The 14771-nt window shown below is 41.3% G+C and overlaps 2 protein-coding genes across 8 annotated transcripts in view; one reads left to right on the top strand and one right to left on the bottom strand.

Moving 5' to 3' along the window:
• Window positions 1-2341: 2341 nt before the first annotated feature.
• BKGD (beta-keto-L-gulonate decarboxylase) lies at window positions 2342-13869 on the bottom strand. Of its 3 annotated transcripts, none has more exons than XM_026679910.2 (9): window positions 13662-13869; window positions 11808-11901; window positions 9556-9654; window positions 8951-9024; window positions 7738-7839; window positions 6714-6890; window positions 4297-4446; window positions 3398-3514; window positions 2342-2665 (listed from the first exon to the last, which is right to left on the bottom strand). In XM_026679910.2, exons 2-9 carry the CDS (start codon window positions 11863-11865, stop codon window positions 2492-2494), a joined length of 951 nt encoding a protein of 316 aa, XP_026535695.1. In that variant the 5' UTR covers window positions 11866-11901; window positions 13662-13869; the 3' UTR covers window positions 2342-2491. The 3 variants fall into 3 exon arrangements, with proteins under 3 accessions (XP_026535695.1, XP_087822279.1, XP_026535697.1); XM_087966153.1 differs by having other exon boundaries at window positions 13641-13725; XM_026679912.2 differs by having other exon boundaries at window positions 13429-13717.
• The window catches only part of TAF1D (TATA-box binding protein associated factor, RNA polymerase I subunit D), a 20574-nt gene continuing 19632 nt past the window's right edge, over window positions 13830-14771 (top strand). For all 5 annotated transcript variants that reach the window (XM_087966152.1, XM_087966151.1, XM_087966150.1 and 2 more), the window contains exon 1: window positions 13830-13908. In XM_087966152.1, coding sequence (XP_087822278.1) covers window positions 13904-13908 — 5 coding nt within the window. In that variant the 5' untranslated portion in view covers window positions 13830-13903. The remainder of the gene's footprint in view (window positions 13909-14771) is intronic.

Genomic DNA, 14771 nt, shown 5'->3' with positions numbered 1-14771 from the left:
ACCTCCGCCTCCCGCTCGCATGGAGCATGCGCAGGAGAAACTACGGGGGCCCGCAGGGGGACAAGCACAAAACCGCGATTCCCAGGGAGCGCACCGGCGGCCCCTAGCGGTCGGTACAGATTACAGATTGTTAATTGGAGTTGGAAGGGACCTTATAGGTCATCTAGTCCAACCCCCAAAGCAAGAGATTGTGACCTACATCATTTCTGACAAATGGCAGTCCAGTCTCTTCTTGAAAGCCTCCAGTGATGAAGCTCCCACATCCTTCGAAGGCAAGGCTGTCCCATTGGTTGATTGTTCTCAATGTCAGAAGATTTCTCCTTATTTCCAGGTTGAATCTCTCCTTGTTCAGTTTCCATCCATTATTCCTTGTCTGGCCTTTGGGTGCTTTGGAGATTAGCTTGACCCCTTCCTCTCTGTGGCAGTCCCTCAAATATTGGAACACTGCTATCATGTCTCCCCTGGTCCTATCTTCACTAGATTAGCCTTGCCCAGTTTCTGCAACTGTTCATAGTATGTTTTAGCCTCCAGTCCCCCTCATCATCCTGGCTGCTCTTCTCTGCACTTTTTCTAGAGTCTCAACATCTTTTTTATAGTGTGGGAAAAGGCTTGGAGATGCTGGGAGTTCTGCAGGCATAAGGTGGACATGAGTGGCGGGTGCCTGTTGCTGGACGATACATGATAACATACGGGTAATTTACATTGACCTCTCCCCCCACCATCCAGTCAGAGCTGAAGAAGCTTCTTGGGTGAGAAGCAAAACATCTTCAAATAAAAAACAAGTCCAGTTGCCTCCTGGAGAAAAAAAAAAAGCACCTTTGGAACAACTATGACCTGGATGACTGAGAATCTCTGTAGACATTTGACATTTTTTTTCCAAAGTTCTACTTTGAAGTTTATCATCTTGTCTACTTTACTGTGAATCACCTACACAGATAAACGACTCAGGTTACTCTACTACATATCCCAGCATTACAAATCCACAGGAAGATTTGTAACTGGTATTCACACTTCATGACTTTTAGCTATCTAATTTGGGATGAACACCCTTTGAATGATGTAGAGTAGAAAAAGATTTCCAGAGGAAAAATTGCAGACTACAGGAACCCATGAGCACCACTCAGGTGACCCTGAGGACACAGATAAACCTCCAAGTGCTTCAACTACCCTTTAAAAAAGATACAAATGACCAGCTGTTTGCAAGGAATATAAATCTTTCCATTTCCCATCAGCGAGCCAGCAATGCGCAGCCGCTGCCAAAGAAGATAATACTATCTTTGGTTGTATAAACAAAGGCATAGAATCAAAATTATGTGAAGTATTAGTAGCGCTTTATAAGTCCTTAGTAATACCACAACTGAAATACTGTATCCAGTTTTGGTCACATCATTACAAAAATAATGTTGAGACTCAGGAAAAAGTGACAGACCAACTAAGATGATTAAAGGCTTGAAGATTAAAACATACGATGAATGATTGTAGGATTTGGGTAGGGTCAGTCTAGAGAAAAGAAGGACTAGGGTTGACACGATAGCACTATCCCAGTATTTCAGGGGCTGCCACAAAGATGAGAGGGTCAACTTATTTTCCAAAGCATCAGAAGGCAAGACAAGAAACAATAGATGGAAACAAATCAAGCAGATAAGCAACCTGGAATTAAGGAGAAACTTCCTGAGAGCAATTAACCAGTGGAACAACTTGCCTTCAGAAATTCATCACTGGAGGTTTTTAAGTGGACAGGCACTTTTCTGAAATGGTATAGGCCAGGGTCTCCTGCTTGAGCAGGGGGTTGGACTAGAAGACCTCCAAGATCCCTTTCAGTTCTATTCTGATTAATATAGGTGACTAAAGTCTGAGTTCTCCTGAACAAGGGAGAAGGATCTTGGCCCTCACATGTTTTGCCTCTCTGCCACAAAGATGCAGCAGAGAGCAGGAGGGCCAACTTACACAATTAACCCCTTTGTCCATTGAAGGCTATGCTAATTGAATGTTTCCTTTCTCTGATGCAGGGATCTTCAAACTTGACAGCTTTAAGACTTGTGGACTTCAACTCCCAGAATTCCTCCTCCAGTCATGTTAGTTCAGGAATTCTGGGAGTTGAAGTCCACAAGTCTTAAACTTGCCAAGTTTGAAGACCCTTGATCTGATGTAATCCAGGGACAGATGACAGAAATTGTAGTTCAGCAATCTTGGGATAGGCATAGAATTCCCTCCCAGACTGCAGCTGAAATCTAGATGCTAAGGACAGAATGATCTAAAATGTAAATATTTAAGTAAAAATTGGGCTTCTAGTTTTCCTGTGCAATCAGCAAGAATATGCTTCATTTCCAATCTGAAAAAATCAATTTTGCCATATTTTATTTTTAAGTGCCAAACAAATAATACATTCAGGTTGCGATTAGACATTTGTTGATCTCCGTGAAAAGCAAATTTAGTCATCCCTTGATTTTCTGCTTCTTAATTAACATCAGCTTCCTGGGTGGGTTCGACTTTAATCTCGACCCACCATATGTGTCTCCTTTGGTCTGTCGATCCGAAAGAGGAACTCAGCGGGTACAAAATACCCCAGATATTCTACATTCTCTGGCGTTGTGTCCATGTGGTAGTGGCCTCCTTCACCGTGATGGCTGAAGCAGTGGGTGTGCTCTACACGCAGATCAAAACCCTGGGAAAAAGCCAAGAACCCATAAATTCCTGTCTGTGGGGCTGGCCCCAAGCAGCAAACGTTTCCTCCAGCTCAGATACATCACATACAATGTGCTATTTTGTGTTATTTTGTCAACATAGGTAGTCCTTATTTAGCAACAGTCTCATTTAGTTACTCTTCAGTTATGGCAGTGATTAAAAGGTAACTTTTTGACAAGATTCACAGGTCTGTAAGCAAAGGAAAGCTGCAGCAAGACCATAAGTACGATCATGGCTTCACAGTGACTGCTTTGCCTTGGTTGCTTAGCAACCAAATTGCCACTCTCTATAGTGGTAGCTAAATGAGGAAAATTTGTGTATTTTGGGTGAGATGTGTTATAGCAAACATAACAAAGCTTTATCAATGCAGGTATTCAAGGTGGGGAACATGCATAACATGCCATCCTCCTCCTATTTTTGTCACAACCGCAATCCTGTGAGGTGGGTTGGACTGAGAGAAACATTGGCCCAAGGTCACCCAGCCAGCGTTCATGCCTAAGGTGGAACTAGAACTCACAATCTCCTGGTTTCTAAGCCAGCACCTTAACCACACCACCAAACTGGCTCTCGCTGGATATTTTCCCAATTCTTTGGTGCATGTTATGGCACTTAGAGCAAGAGGAGTGGATGATTGTTTAAAATAATGACCATTTTGCATCCAGGCCAGTAAGTCAGGATCTCACTTGAGAAAACAGCAATAGAATTTACTTACTGGATCTTGAGAAACAATCACAGGCTGGCAAATGAGCGGAGCTGTCATTTCAAAAAACTTCAGCCAATTGTTCACTTTCTCATCTGTTTCCAAAGGGCAGGCAGAAAATTCAGAAGGCTGTAATTAAAAAACAAAACAAGTGGCCGTATTTGAAGAAAAGGACAGGAACTCGAAGTCATCAGAGTCTGTTTCCCTCTTCTCCATATAGAACACGACACAAGTTTTGCTTTGATGCAATTCTGCACCTCTGGTAGTATCTCAATTTCTTTTGAAACATAAGCCAGAAAATTATCCACCCAGCACAGACAATTAAAATTTGAACGCTCCATTAAAATTGGGGCCATAATTAAGTAGCTCAATGAGCACTTAATTGGCTGTTTTAAACACAAAAATTTGGTAGTCTGGCTTCCCCCAATTTAAATGAGAAAGACCCATCTGAAATCTTGGGAAAATCCTGCCAATCAAGGGTTGTGTTCATGGATTAAGGGAGCCAGCACTGTCCAAAGACATTTTTCATGGTCATGTGGCCAGAATGGTTATGCACCAAAGGCAAACAGAATACTGTTACCTTCCCACCGAAGTGGCATCTATTTATATATTTGCATTTGTATGCCTTTGACCTGATGGGTGAGCAAGTAATGGGAATTAACCCTGTTGCACAGAGTTTGGGTCTCGAACTTGACCTGTCAGATCTCCAGCTGACAAGTTCAGCATCTTTAACCGCTGAGCCATTGCACATCTACTTGATAGTGCACCATAAAAAAGCAAGTTGCAAATGTTATAGAAAGACTTTACTCTGTAATGTTTATAGACCTTACTCTTTTTTTTTCTTCTTGTTGTGTAACTCATGCTTCCAAATTAAAAAAAAGAAAAGGAAAATCTTCTTGCAACTGACTTACCATAATATGAATTTTTGCATTTCCTTTCTGGATAACGAAGGTACCTCCCATTCCCACTGTTCTGTCACCATAATGCTTATCTAAGGCTTTCCTTATGCAGGATATGAAATTCTGCTCACCAGTTCTTTTCTTTGCTCTCACTTCAATGACCTTAAAGAAAGGAGGAAGGTTAATATTGTCATGTTAAGCAGAGAAAATTCTGTGCAGTAATTTGCAGTTGAAATAAAAATGACATGACTTAAGCTTCATGTAATGCACTGTGAGTTGAGAATTACACACTTATAAGATTTCATTATGACTCGGGGCTCCCTTCCTCACACATTTTGTGTCTGTGATCTCCACCTGGCAATTCTAATGGTCAAAATCATTTCCCCCACATTAAAAGCACAAGGCCAGGAGTTCATAGGTTGAGTTATTCCTCTCAGGAAATTAGTTTCTTCAGAGAAAGGTGATCTAGAAGATTTGGTGTTTTATATTTCCCTTTTAATCTAGTTCTAAATAATAAAATGTTTGTGAATTCTGGGCATCCAGTATGCTCCCTTATCTTCAATCCTTATTTTTAATATATATTTTTAATCACATCTTTTTATGTCTGAAAAAAGCATCTAGGTGTTATATTGTCTGATAGCGTTATTAGAAGATACAAAGGACAGGGCCTAGAATCTATAAATCTTGGTTGCCATGATGTAAAAAGATGTTGAGATTCTAGAAAGAGTGCAGAGAAGAGCAACAAAGATGATTAGGAGACAGGCATGATATTCCCCTCTGAAAAAAAAATCGGGGCCGGCCAAAAGAGACCCCCCACCGCGCGCCAAGAAATCGCCCGCCGCGCGCCCCCCACCCGCCCCTCGCACCGCCGCTCGCACCGCCCGCCGCTCGCACCGCCCGGGCGATTCCCAAAAAAATCGGAATTCCGATTTTAATCGGAAAAATATCATGCCTGGGAGACTGGAGGCTAAAACATATAAAGAATAGTTGCTGGAATTGGGTATGTCTACATTAATGAAAAAAAGAAGGGCAACCTGCTAGCAGCGTTCCAATATCTAAGGGACTGCCATAAAGAAAAAGGAATCAACCTATTCTCCTAAGAACCTGAAGGCAGGACAAGAAGCAATGGGTGGAAACTAATCAAGAAGATAAGCAACCTAGAACTAAGGAGAAATTTCCTGACAGTTAGAACAATTAATCAGGGGAACAACTTGCCTCCAGAAGTTGTGAATGCTCCAACACTGGAAGTTTTTAAGAAGGGATCGGACAAGCACTTGTCTGAAATGGTATAGGGATTCCTCCCTGAGAAGGGGGTTGGACTAGAAGACCTCCAAGGTCCCCTCCATCTCTGTTTTCCTATACTATTCTATAAACTTGTTTGGAAGTGTGCCCGCTACTTAAAAAAAAAACAATGCAGCAGACAAAATCTTAAAAGACTAGAAAAAACAGGAAGGAAACAACTTTTCTTAGACTGTTCCTGGTCTTGTGGAATTGCAAACCTATTCTCTTACTGCAGCCAATTTGTGAATTGTTATCATCCAAGCATTCACAAGCACCAAGTATATTGCCTTTTTAAAAAAATTAGAGAAACATACGTCAATTAAATGGGCAAAACTGTACTCAAATCTAAAATGACATTGGTAGTGTTATATCACAAGGGATCAGAGTCTTCTGCATCCAATAAAGAAAGCCAGTAGGATGCTAAAAGAAGAAACTCCCTTATAAGATTTGTGGATTCGCAAGATATAGGGAAATGTTAAATAATGTCCTGTGTAATGTTCTGTGTTGTTCTGTGTAAAATATTGAATATAGCTGTGGAACATTATATGTATCTACATATACTTATGTAAATCTTTATTGTACACACGTACAATATTTAACAACCAGCAACCATTCAAAACTACAAGTCATATATTTGCATTTTGAGTGCTTGGCAAGCAGCCTGCATTTATAGCTGTCTGCAGAATTTCACAGTCATCACTGTTATTTATGTTTTTTGCTGGAAAACTGTTGTTTACTTCTGGTTTTTGTTAAAAAAAAAGTCCATTGCAAACAATGGGTTTGTGGTTAACCACTGCAAAAAAAAAAAAAAAAAAGTTGTAAAATCAGGTTGGTGATTTGATAACCCATTTAACCACCGGCATAATTTAGTACTGTAATCCAGTTGTAAGTTAAGGATTAGCTGTAAACATGTTTACATAAGAAGTTCCAATGGTAATATGTGTGGCTGTATAAATTCATACATTCATAAATAAAATGAAGCAAAACAAAATGAAGCAAAGCATGTTCACACATATAAGTTTGTTTGTTTGGGCCTGTTAGCTTTTTAAATTTTCTGTATTTTAATCGGTTTGGGGTTTTTTGGTAGACCTTGCCTGGATGTTTGGTTTGTAAAAAGCCATTTTAATAAACCTGACCGATCCACATACCTTACCAGGAAGGCCTTCGCTTGCATATAGGTTAGCCAGCAGCCCAAATTCACAATCATTATGTAGGGAGCTGTATTTCTGGAGCAGACAGCTGCCATCCTCAGGGTGGATCTTGGCTAGGTAACTTCCATTGATTGCTGCCTTTTCTTCCTTTTCAGCTTGAACAATTGGGATAAACTAGATAGAAACAGATGAACATCTTCCAATAGATCAGCATGGACTACCATCATTTCAGAATCATTAAAACAAGCAGCAAGTTTTGTTTATAGCTTATTCCATTGCAGAAAGTCAGCTACGTGGTTTGAAAATTGTGGTTTATTTGCTACCATACACAGTATGAACCTACCCAATGATGGTTTATTCAGTAAATCCTTTAACACAGGGCTATCAAACTCGCCAGGCCAGATGTGTCATATGCTGGCCACGCCCACGCCCGGTTTAGCAAGGAGAAAGAGTCACAATATGTCATGTGACAACGCCATGACGACACCAGTTTGACACCCCTGCTTTAACATACTATGGCTCAGAATGAAGTGGGGTTAAGGCCTCATCTTAAACACAGAGAAAGTCCAGGGGAAAAAAACCAACAGAGGTGTTGGAAGTCTACTAAGAGAGTAAATTTAAGCAAGATCTGAACTCGATTGAGGGGTCCTCATTTCCCCAGGTCACAGTACCAGTATCGGTCGGTCCTTAACCTGTTGGGAACTGGGCCATGAAAATGGCAGGAAAGCATGTGAAGTTTCATGGCGCAAGTGCAGGATCTAAGTTGTACATGCAAAACCATATTCTCCTTCCCACTGCCGGTCCGTGGAGCCATAAAAGTTGGGGACGATTGGATTAAGTAAATGAAATTTTAAAAGGAATTTTATAGTCTAATGGTGGAATCCTTGCCACAAAACTTGAGATCAGCTATGCTGGCTAGCGAATTCTGGAAGCTGAAGTCCAAGTCTTCATGGTGCTGAGGTTGGACAGTATACACTCCAAGTCTACACTGAGGCTACTATTTCTTTACCCATTGTCTTACCTCAGCATTGCTTCCAACTACTCTGGAGGAAACAGCTCCAGCACCAAGAAAAAATGCTCCGGGTAACTGTATTTCTTTCGCTATTATGTTCAGGTCATAAACCTAAATGAGAAAAGAACAGTTAAATTTGCTCCTCTGCATGTTGTCCAGACAGAGGGCAGCACTTCTTAAGAGTGTTCCTAGGACTCCTAGGATTTCCCACTCTCAGGAGTCTTTAAAGTTTACAAATTTAAAATTGCCATCCCATTGAAAAAGAATAGAATATTAAAATCTCATCAATAATCACGAGAAGTGGCAGTGAATGCATCAGTTTTAATTTTTAATATAGTAAATATAAATACAACCCATACAAACAAAAGCTTTCTTGGAGCTGTCCATAAATTTTAAAAGCAGGAAGAGATCCGTGATTTATGTTTTTACCAAAAAACTAATATTTACTTTTGGTTTTCAGCAAAAGAAAAAAAACCACCTTATAGAAAACAGTGGGTTTGCTTAACAACTGCAGCGTTCAGTTTATGACTGTCCAAAAAAGGCTGTAAAATTAGTCAAGCTTACATGGTGATTCACCTTATAAGCATCATGACTTACAGCTGAAATTGAAAAATCAGTTATGGTTGTAAACTGAGGATTACAAGATTAAGAGCCGTGGTGGCGCAGTAGCTAAAATGCAGTATTAGTAGAAGGCTACTTCTGCTGACTGCCAGTGCCAGGAGTTTGATCTTCACCAGCTCAGCCTTCCATCCTTCTGAGGTCAGTAAAATGAGGATCCAGACTGTTGGGGGCAATAAGTTGACTCTGTAAACTGCTTAAGACAGGTCTATAAAGCACTGTAAAGCAGTATATAAGTCTAAGGGCTGGTATTGCTATTGCTATATTGCTATGGTAGTGTGATTTCAAATAAAGCAACCACTTTGTGGGACTCATTAATTACTAATCGAAACCTACCTGTGTTTTTAAAATTGCAAAGTTAGGATCTGAACCAAATCTCCTTCAAAAGATTTTTTTTTTAAACCAATTAACCAATTAACACATGCGCAAAAAGTTAGAATGGACTAGTCTGACTTTACTAGGATCACTGCGATATTAGCAAAAAGGATTTGATTCCACTCCAACCTCCCAAAAATGGGAATTATTGTTTCTGATCAAAATGGGAGCTTATTGGATGAAAGACTACCTTTTGCATATGGTTGCAAGTGTATTATGTTTTATTTACCTTCTCTTTCTGTACAAGCGGTAAAAGATATGGAACACCTCCCACATCTGCAATTCTAGGCTTGCCACATATACCTGTAAAAAAAAAAAAAAAAGGGGGGAATGAGCAAATTCATTTTTTTACAGATTTTTATTTTACTAACCCAAAACAATATAAAAGCAATCACAGTTTAGTAAACCGCCCAAAACCAATTATTGTGGTTTGTATTATGAACCTAAGCAATGGCGGCTTGTATAACCAACCATAGCTAAAGCAAACCATCACTTAGCATAGTATCCCTCCAACCTATACAAGATCACAGGGAGGCATGGCCAGCAAATCTGTGGCATAATGGCAAAGGTAGAGCTGCTCTGTGAAATTTGAAGCCCTCCAAAAGTAGGAAAAAAATAGCATTTTTTAAAGGAGCACTCAGCATTTTATGGTCTTTTAGCGACAAAGGGCTTTTAGCCTAGATAATCCAATCTTGGAAAGGCTTAGGGAAATCTACTCCATTCTTTAAAGAAAATCTATTCTGCCAAAAATAATCCTGGCAATTTTGTCCCTGTTCCCCTGGTGGGCCACATGTAAGATATCGCCAATATTTTGTTACAGGTACCACATGTTACCTTTAACAGGAAAACCGAAGGGTTCTTGAGTCATATCAGGACAATCCACCACGGATACCTGGACATCTGCAAAATTTTCTTGAAGTCCATTCTGTAGTACTGGAAGGAAAATAGATCATTTCGAAGAAAATTGAAAAATGGAATATGTTAAAGCTGACCACGCTGAAGTCAGGGTGAAACCCTTCAGTTGAGTATTAACGCTTCCTGGTTTTTTGATACTGTTTTCTTAGATTGAAGCTAATTGTGTATGTATGCTCTAGCCACACTCTAAAACAGGGGTGTCAAACTCAGGATGCTTAAATCCGGGGCTGGCCATGGGGCCAGCCTGGAACTATCAAAAGATTGGGCCGCGGTGCCTCTGGTGGCTAAAACGGGCTGCATGCACCCCGCTGCACCTCGTTTTCACTCTCCATGGCCTCCTGCAGCACTCTGCCAGCCAAAACTGAGCTGAAAACTGGCCCAAACTGGCCCATGTGGCCGTTCCGGCTGGCACAGTGCTGCAGGAGGTCCTTGGAGGTGAAAACAAGGCGCAGGGGGGCTGCACATGGACCCCCCGTGCTCTGTTCTGGCCAGCAGGGTGCTGCAAGAGGCATTGTTCCCACCCCTCCCCCTGGCCCACAGAGAAGAACTAAAATGCTGATCCGGCCGTCAAATAAATCCAGTTTGACACCCCTGCTCTAAAACAAAGGCAAAGCCAAGACAACGAATCAATATTGAATGAATTATTGTCAATTCAAATTAATTGCATGTAAAATAAGGCACTGTGTTTGTAAAACAAATGGATTGGCCACCTGCACATACTTACATAGATAGTCCTCACTTACTGACTGCCTCATTCAGTTATAACAATACTAAAAATAATAATAATTTTACGACCAATGTTCATATTTACAACTCACACCATTCCTCAGGCACGCGATCACCATTCGTCAGAATGTGTCATCCTGTGGCTGATTTTTCACTTTTCCTTCCTCATAAAGCAGAGATTGGAGAGTAAGCACACAATGGGAAATACACATTGAAAGCAATGCACTAGCAACTGCAAGTGTGTTATGCAAATAGCTTGGTACATTTTCCATTGTGGGGCTGCTTATTCTCTTATAATCCCTTCCACTGCAATCTTTCTGCTCTGTAGTGGAGGATGCTGCCCTGCCTCCTCCCGGCCAGACCCAGTGAATGCCTTTTGGGAGATGAGGCTCTGCCGCACTTGCTCCATGCATCCTGTGGCTATGTCCTTGTCAATCATCTGGATCCTGGATCACCAGCAGAAGACAGCTAAGATTAGCTGGGACAGGACACCAGCAGGGGTAGTGATGGCAACGGAGTGCAGGGGGCCAAAAAGGCAGAAATGAGGGGGGCATATAGCAATAGCACGGAGATTTATATACTGCTCCATAGTGCTTTAGGCCCTCTCTGAGCAGTTTACAAATATCAGCGTATTGCCCCCAACAAACTGGTTCCTTATTTTACCGACCTAGGAAGGATGGAAAGCAGAGTAAACCTTGGGGCAGTCAGGATCGAACTTCAGGCTGTGGACAGAGTTAGCCTGCAATACTGCATTCTAACCACTGCTCCACCATGATTATAAGGAGCCTCTGTGGCTCAGTGGTTAGAGTGCAGTACTGCAAGCTACTTCTTGCAGCCACCTGCCTACAATTTGGCAGTTCAACTCCCACCAGGCTCAGGGTTGACTCAGCCTTCCATCCTTCCAAGGTGGGTAAAACGAGGACCCAAATTGTTGGGGGGCAATATGCTGACTCTGTAAACCGCTTTGAGAGGGCTGTAAAGCACTATAAAGCGGTATATAAGTCTAAGTGCTATTGCTATTCCTCCAGTGCTATGGTTGTTAAGTGCAGGCGAGTTGCCAAACGCTCAAATTTTGATTATGTCGCTGCAACAACCATAACTTGGCTGCCCAATGCTATCATTCACTCAGCACCAGTTGCTGAACAAATGGTTAAGCAAAGACTACTTCTAACTATATTTTACTGAAATAGCTACAATGACAGGCTCTCTTTGAAACTATCACCTTTCCGTGGGAATGTTTCTGCCCTTCTATCTATAATAACTTCCAAGTGTTTCCTTCAAGGACATCTCTAATGTTCATAATTTGGGGGAAGAAAGCTTGCCTCACTTTCAAATATATATACACTGCACTATATCAGGCCTGAGAGCCTGCTGTTCTAACTGCTGCTGTTGTAAAGATTCTTTTCTCACAGCTTTTCTAACACAAAAGAACCATGCTTGCTTACCATCAGCCACTTCTTCCAGAGTAGGTATGTGAAAAGCAAATTTTTCCACTCTAGCCATGTTTTATTCCAGGCAGCCAACCAAGCAGGTCGGTTTCTAAGAGATCAAAGTACATCAAGAACAAGTTACAGGTCTGTTAATGAACATACTGGTTTGCAATTCAACCCAAGCTTTTAACAGTACAGATATTCACGGTCATTTCTGAGAGTGTTACATGTTTAAAAAAAGAATAATGGACCTAATTGTGCTCTGCTGTCTTTTTTCAGTCTTTTCTTCCCTGTTAATGTTGGTGCCTACAGCTGCTTTTTTTGATTATTCACAGGGGGGGGAAATCAGATGATTCAACAAGCAATATTGTTGATGAATCAGCACCCACAGTATTTCAACTATTTTGGACAGGAAAAAAATGTTGTTTTAGGCCAGTAATCTAATTGTAAAGGAATAAACCCTGAGTATTTTTCTACAGTTAATGTCCAGTAAGTAAATCAAACATAGAACATGGCTGCAATACTGTTCTTCCTTTAAGGATTCCCAGAAGGTGGATTGTTTGGTTAACCTTTAGCATTTTGCAAACTGTGGTTTATGGTTTAATGCAATGTGTGATCTGTAAACCATAGGTAGCCATTCACACATAGGATGTATCGCTTAGAAACGAAGTTCTCAATTGTTGACCGTTTTACAGACATTAGATTTGAAAAGTTTATTTGCTGGTTGCTTCAAATCAAACTTTAACAACAAAAAAGGAAACTAGGATTTTTTTCTTCACCAGCTGACATTATTTAGAAGTAAACTCCAATTAATTACTGCCTAGAAACAAGATGAAGGATTTGAAATGAATTAAGTTCTATAGAAAAAAAGGTCAAGGGAAATTTCAAAAGAAGGAATTAATTATAATAGCAGGTGAAACCACTAATCATGCAAATTGTTCATTATCAGGCCTACATATTTCCCAAGGTTTTGAGAACAGCTTGTTTACAATATTAACATTTCTCTTAGTATGAATTTATCAATTTATCAATTTATAAACTTATCACATTAAAAAGTATTGATCCTGCTAATTTTTTTAGCAATCACAAAACTTCCTTGCTTCCTTGCAAAACTCTCTTGCTTCCTAGAAACTATTATTTATAACCAATCCAAATTGCCATCTCAGCGTTTTATAGTTTTGTTAATATTTTTATTAGGAGCATCTTATACTAAGCCACTGAACACTTCATAAAGCAGAAACTATGAGATGAGTAATAAAAATGCAGTCTTTTCGGAAGTGCTGTTTCAACGGTTATATCTGGGCTTGTTTTAGAGCAGTGGTTTTCAAACTTTTTAAGATGTGCGGACTTCAATTCCCAGAAGTCCCCAGTTTTGGAAAATGTTGCTCTAAAACACCCATTTTCTGGATTCACACCCTGGAACCCAAAGCACAGTAACTACCATAATCCTGCACAAGTCGCCGACTGCACAAGCCTACAAACAAACCTTTATCTTAGCGTGTGAATCCCACCACCTATTTGCAACAGAGGTTTCTCCAAAGTAAAAAGCAGCCTCAAAGTTGAGCAAATTTGCCTGGAGTCCGATGCAAGCTTTATTACATAGAAACTCCATTAGGGTACTCCCGGGTAAACACACCTTGCACTGAAGTGGTGGATTGCGTTCCGCGTTTTTTGTTTGTTTTGTTTTTCAATTTCCAAATGTGTTAAATCCCATCAGGCACAGCTCACAGCCGAGGATTGAGCTGGGACCACCACTTTACGGAAGGTATTCATTCAGAACGTTAATTACTGCCTTTAAAGTTTAAACTAGTATTTTCTCCCAATGCAAATTGTGCAAAACTCGCCCACCGTTGCATTGGCTCTACTTACACGGAACGCGCGCGCAGGGCGTTATCCTCCACCGGGAGCAACTTCTCAAAGGATTAGACTCACAAGCCACGCCCAGAGCTCCTTCTGACCACTTTCAAAAGGGCGGGAGGCCCGCCCTTTCCCCCCATCCCTCCATTCCTCTCCCCGTTCTGCTGACGTCGATTCTTACGAAGACTCGCGAGACCTGAAGTCAGGATATAAACGGCCCGCCGGGGGCTTTTGCGGCCTTGGCGATACGCGAGATGAGGTGAGTAAGGTGCAATCCATTGCCATCCGTCCTGTTTCTGATCTCGGTTAGGCGCGGCTTGTTAATTAATATATTCCTCAAGCCTCTGTGCCGCCATTTCGATAGAAAAGCTGCATCCGGTGGAGTGCTGTTGCGCTTAAATTCTCCCGTCGTGTTAGAGACCGTAATATGGTTGGTTGGCTGGATGGTTTTAGGGGGTGGTAGGGGAGCTGAGCTATCATGGCTTTCATCAAACCCGGTGGCTTAGCGCGAGATACGCAAAGCCCTAATTCGGATGTTAAGATGATCCCGATTCATCCCCCCCCCTCCCATTGAATATGCGGGGTGGGGCAGAATCTAGCTTTCGCCCAGGAAAGGGAAAAAATAAGTGATATCTACATTATGAGTCTCGAATCTTGGCCACTTTAAGACTTGTGGACTTCAACTCCCAGAATTCCTCAGCCAGCTAGCTGGCTGAGGAATTATGGGATGAGGAACTCTGGGAGTTGAAGTCCACAAGTCTTAAAAGTGGCCAAGGTTCGAGACTCCTGACCTACAGGGTTTGTATTTGGTAAAATTTATAGAAATTGTCATTTTGAGATGGCCAACTCTTAAAACAGGCCCATTCCGGTTAAAAATTTGCCCTGAACTTGGATTCACCCACGTTGTGGCCTTCAGCCTTGCTTCCAAGATAATCTTGACACGGGTATCCAAACTTGGCAACTAGAAGAACTTCTGGACTTCAACTCCCAGAATTCTCCAGCCTGTGTGGCTGACTGAGGAATTCTGGGAGGGGAAGTCCACAAGCCTTAAAATTGCCAAGGTTGGAAGACTCCTGATCTTGACTTAAGAGAAGGTACTGCAACATTGGGGTGGGTGGGTGG

Source organism: Notechis scutatus, chromosome 5 (assembly GCF_049901735.1).
Source record: "Notechis scutatus isolate UNSWTSFEM ecotype Mainland chromosome 5, rNotScu1.2, whole genome shotgun sequence".
NCBI classification, from domain to species: Eukaryota; Metazoa; Chordata; class Lepidosauria; order Squamata; family Elapidae; genus Notechis; species Notechis scutatus.
The sequence above is the reverse complement of the archived record's forward strand: the minus strand, read 5'-3'. Positions and strand labels throughout refer to the sequence as shown.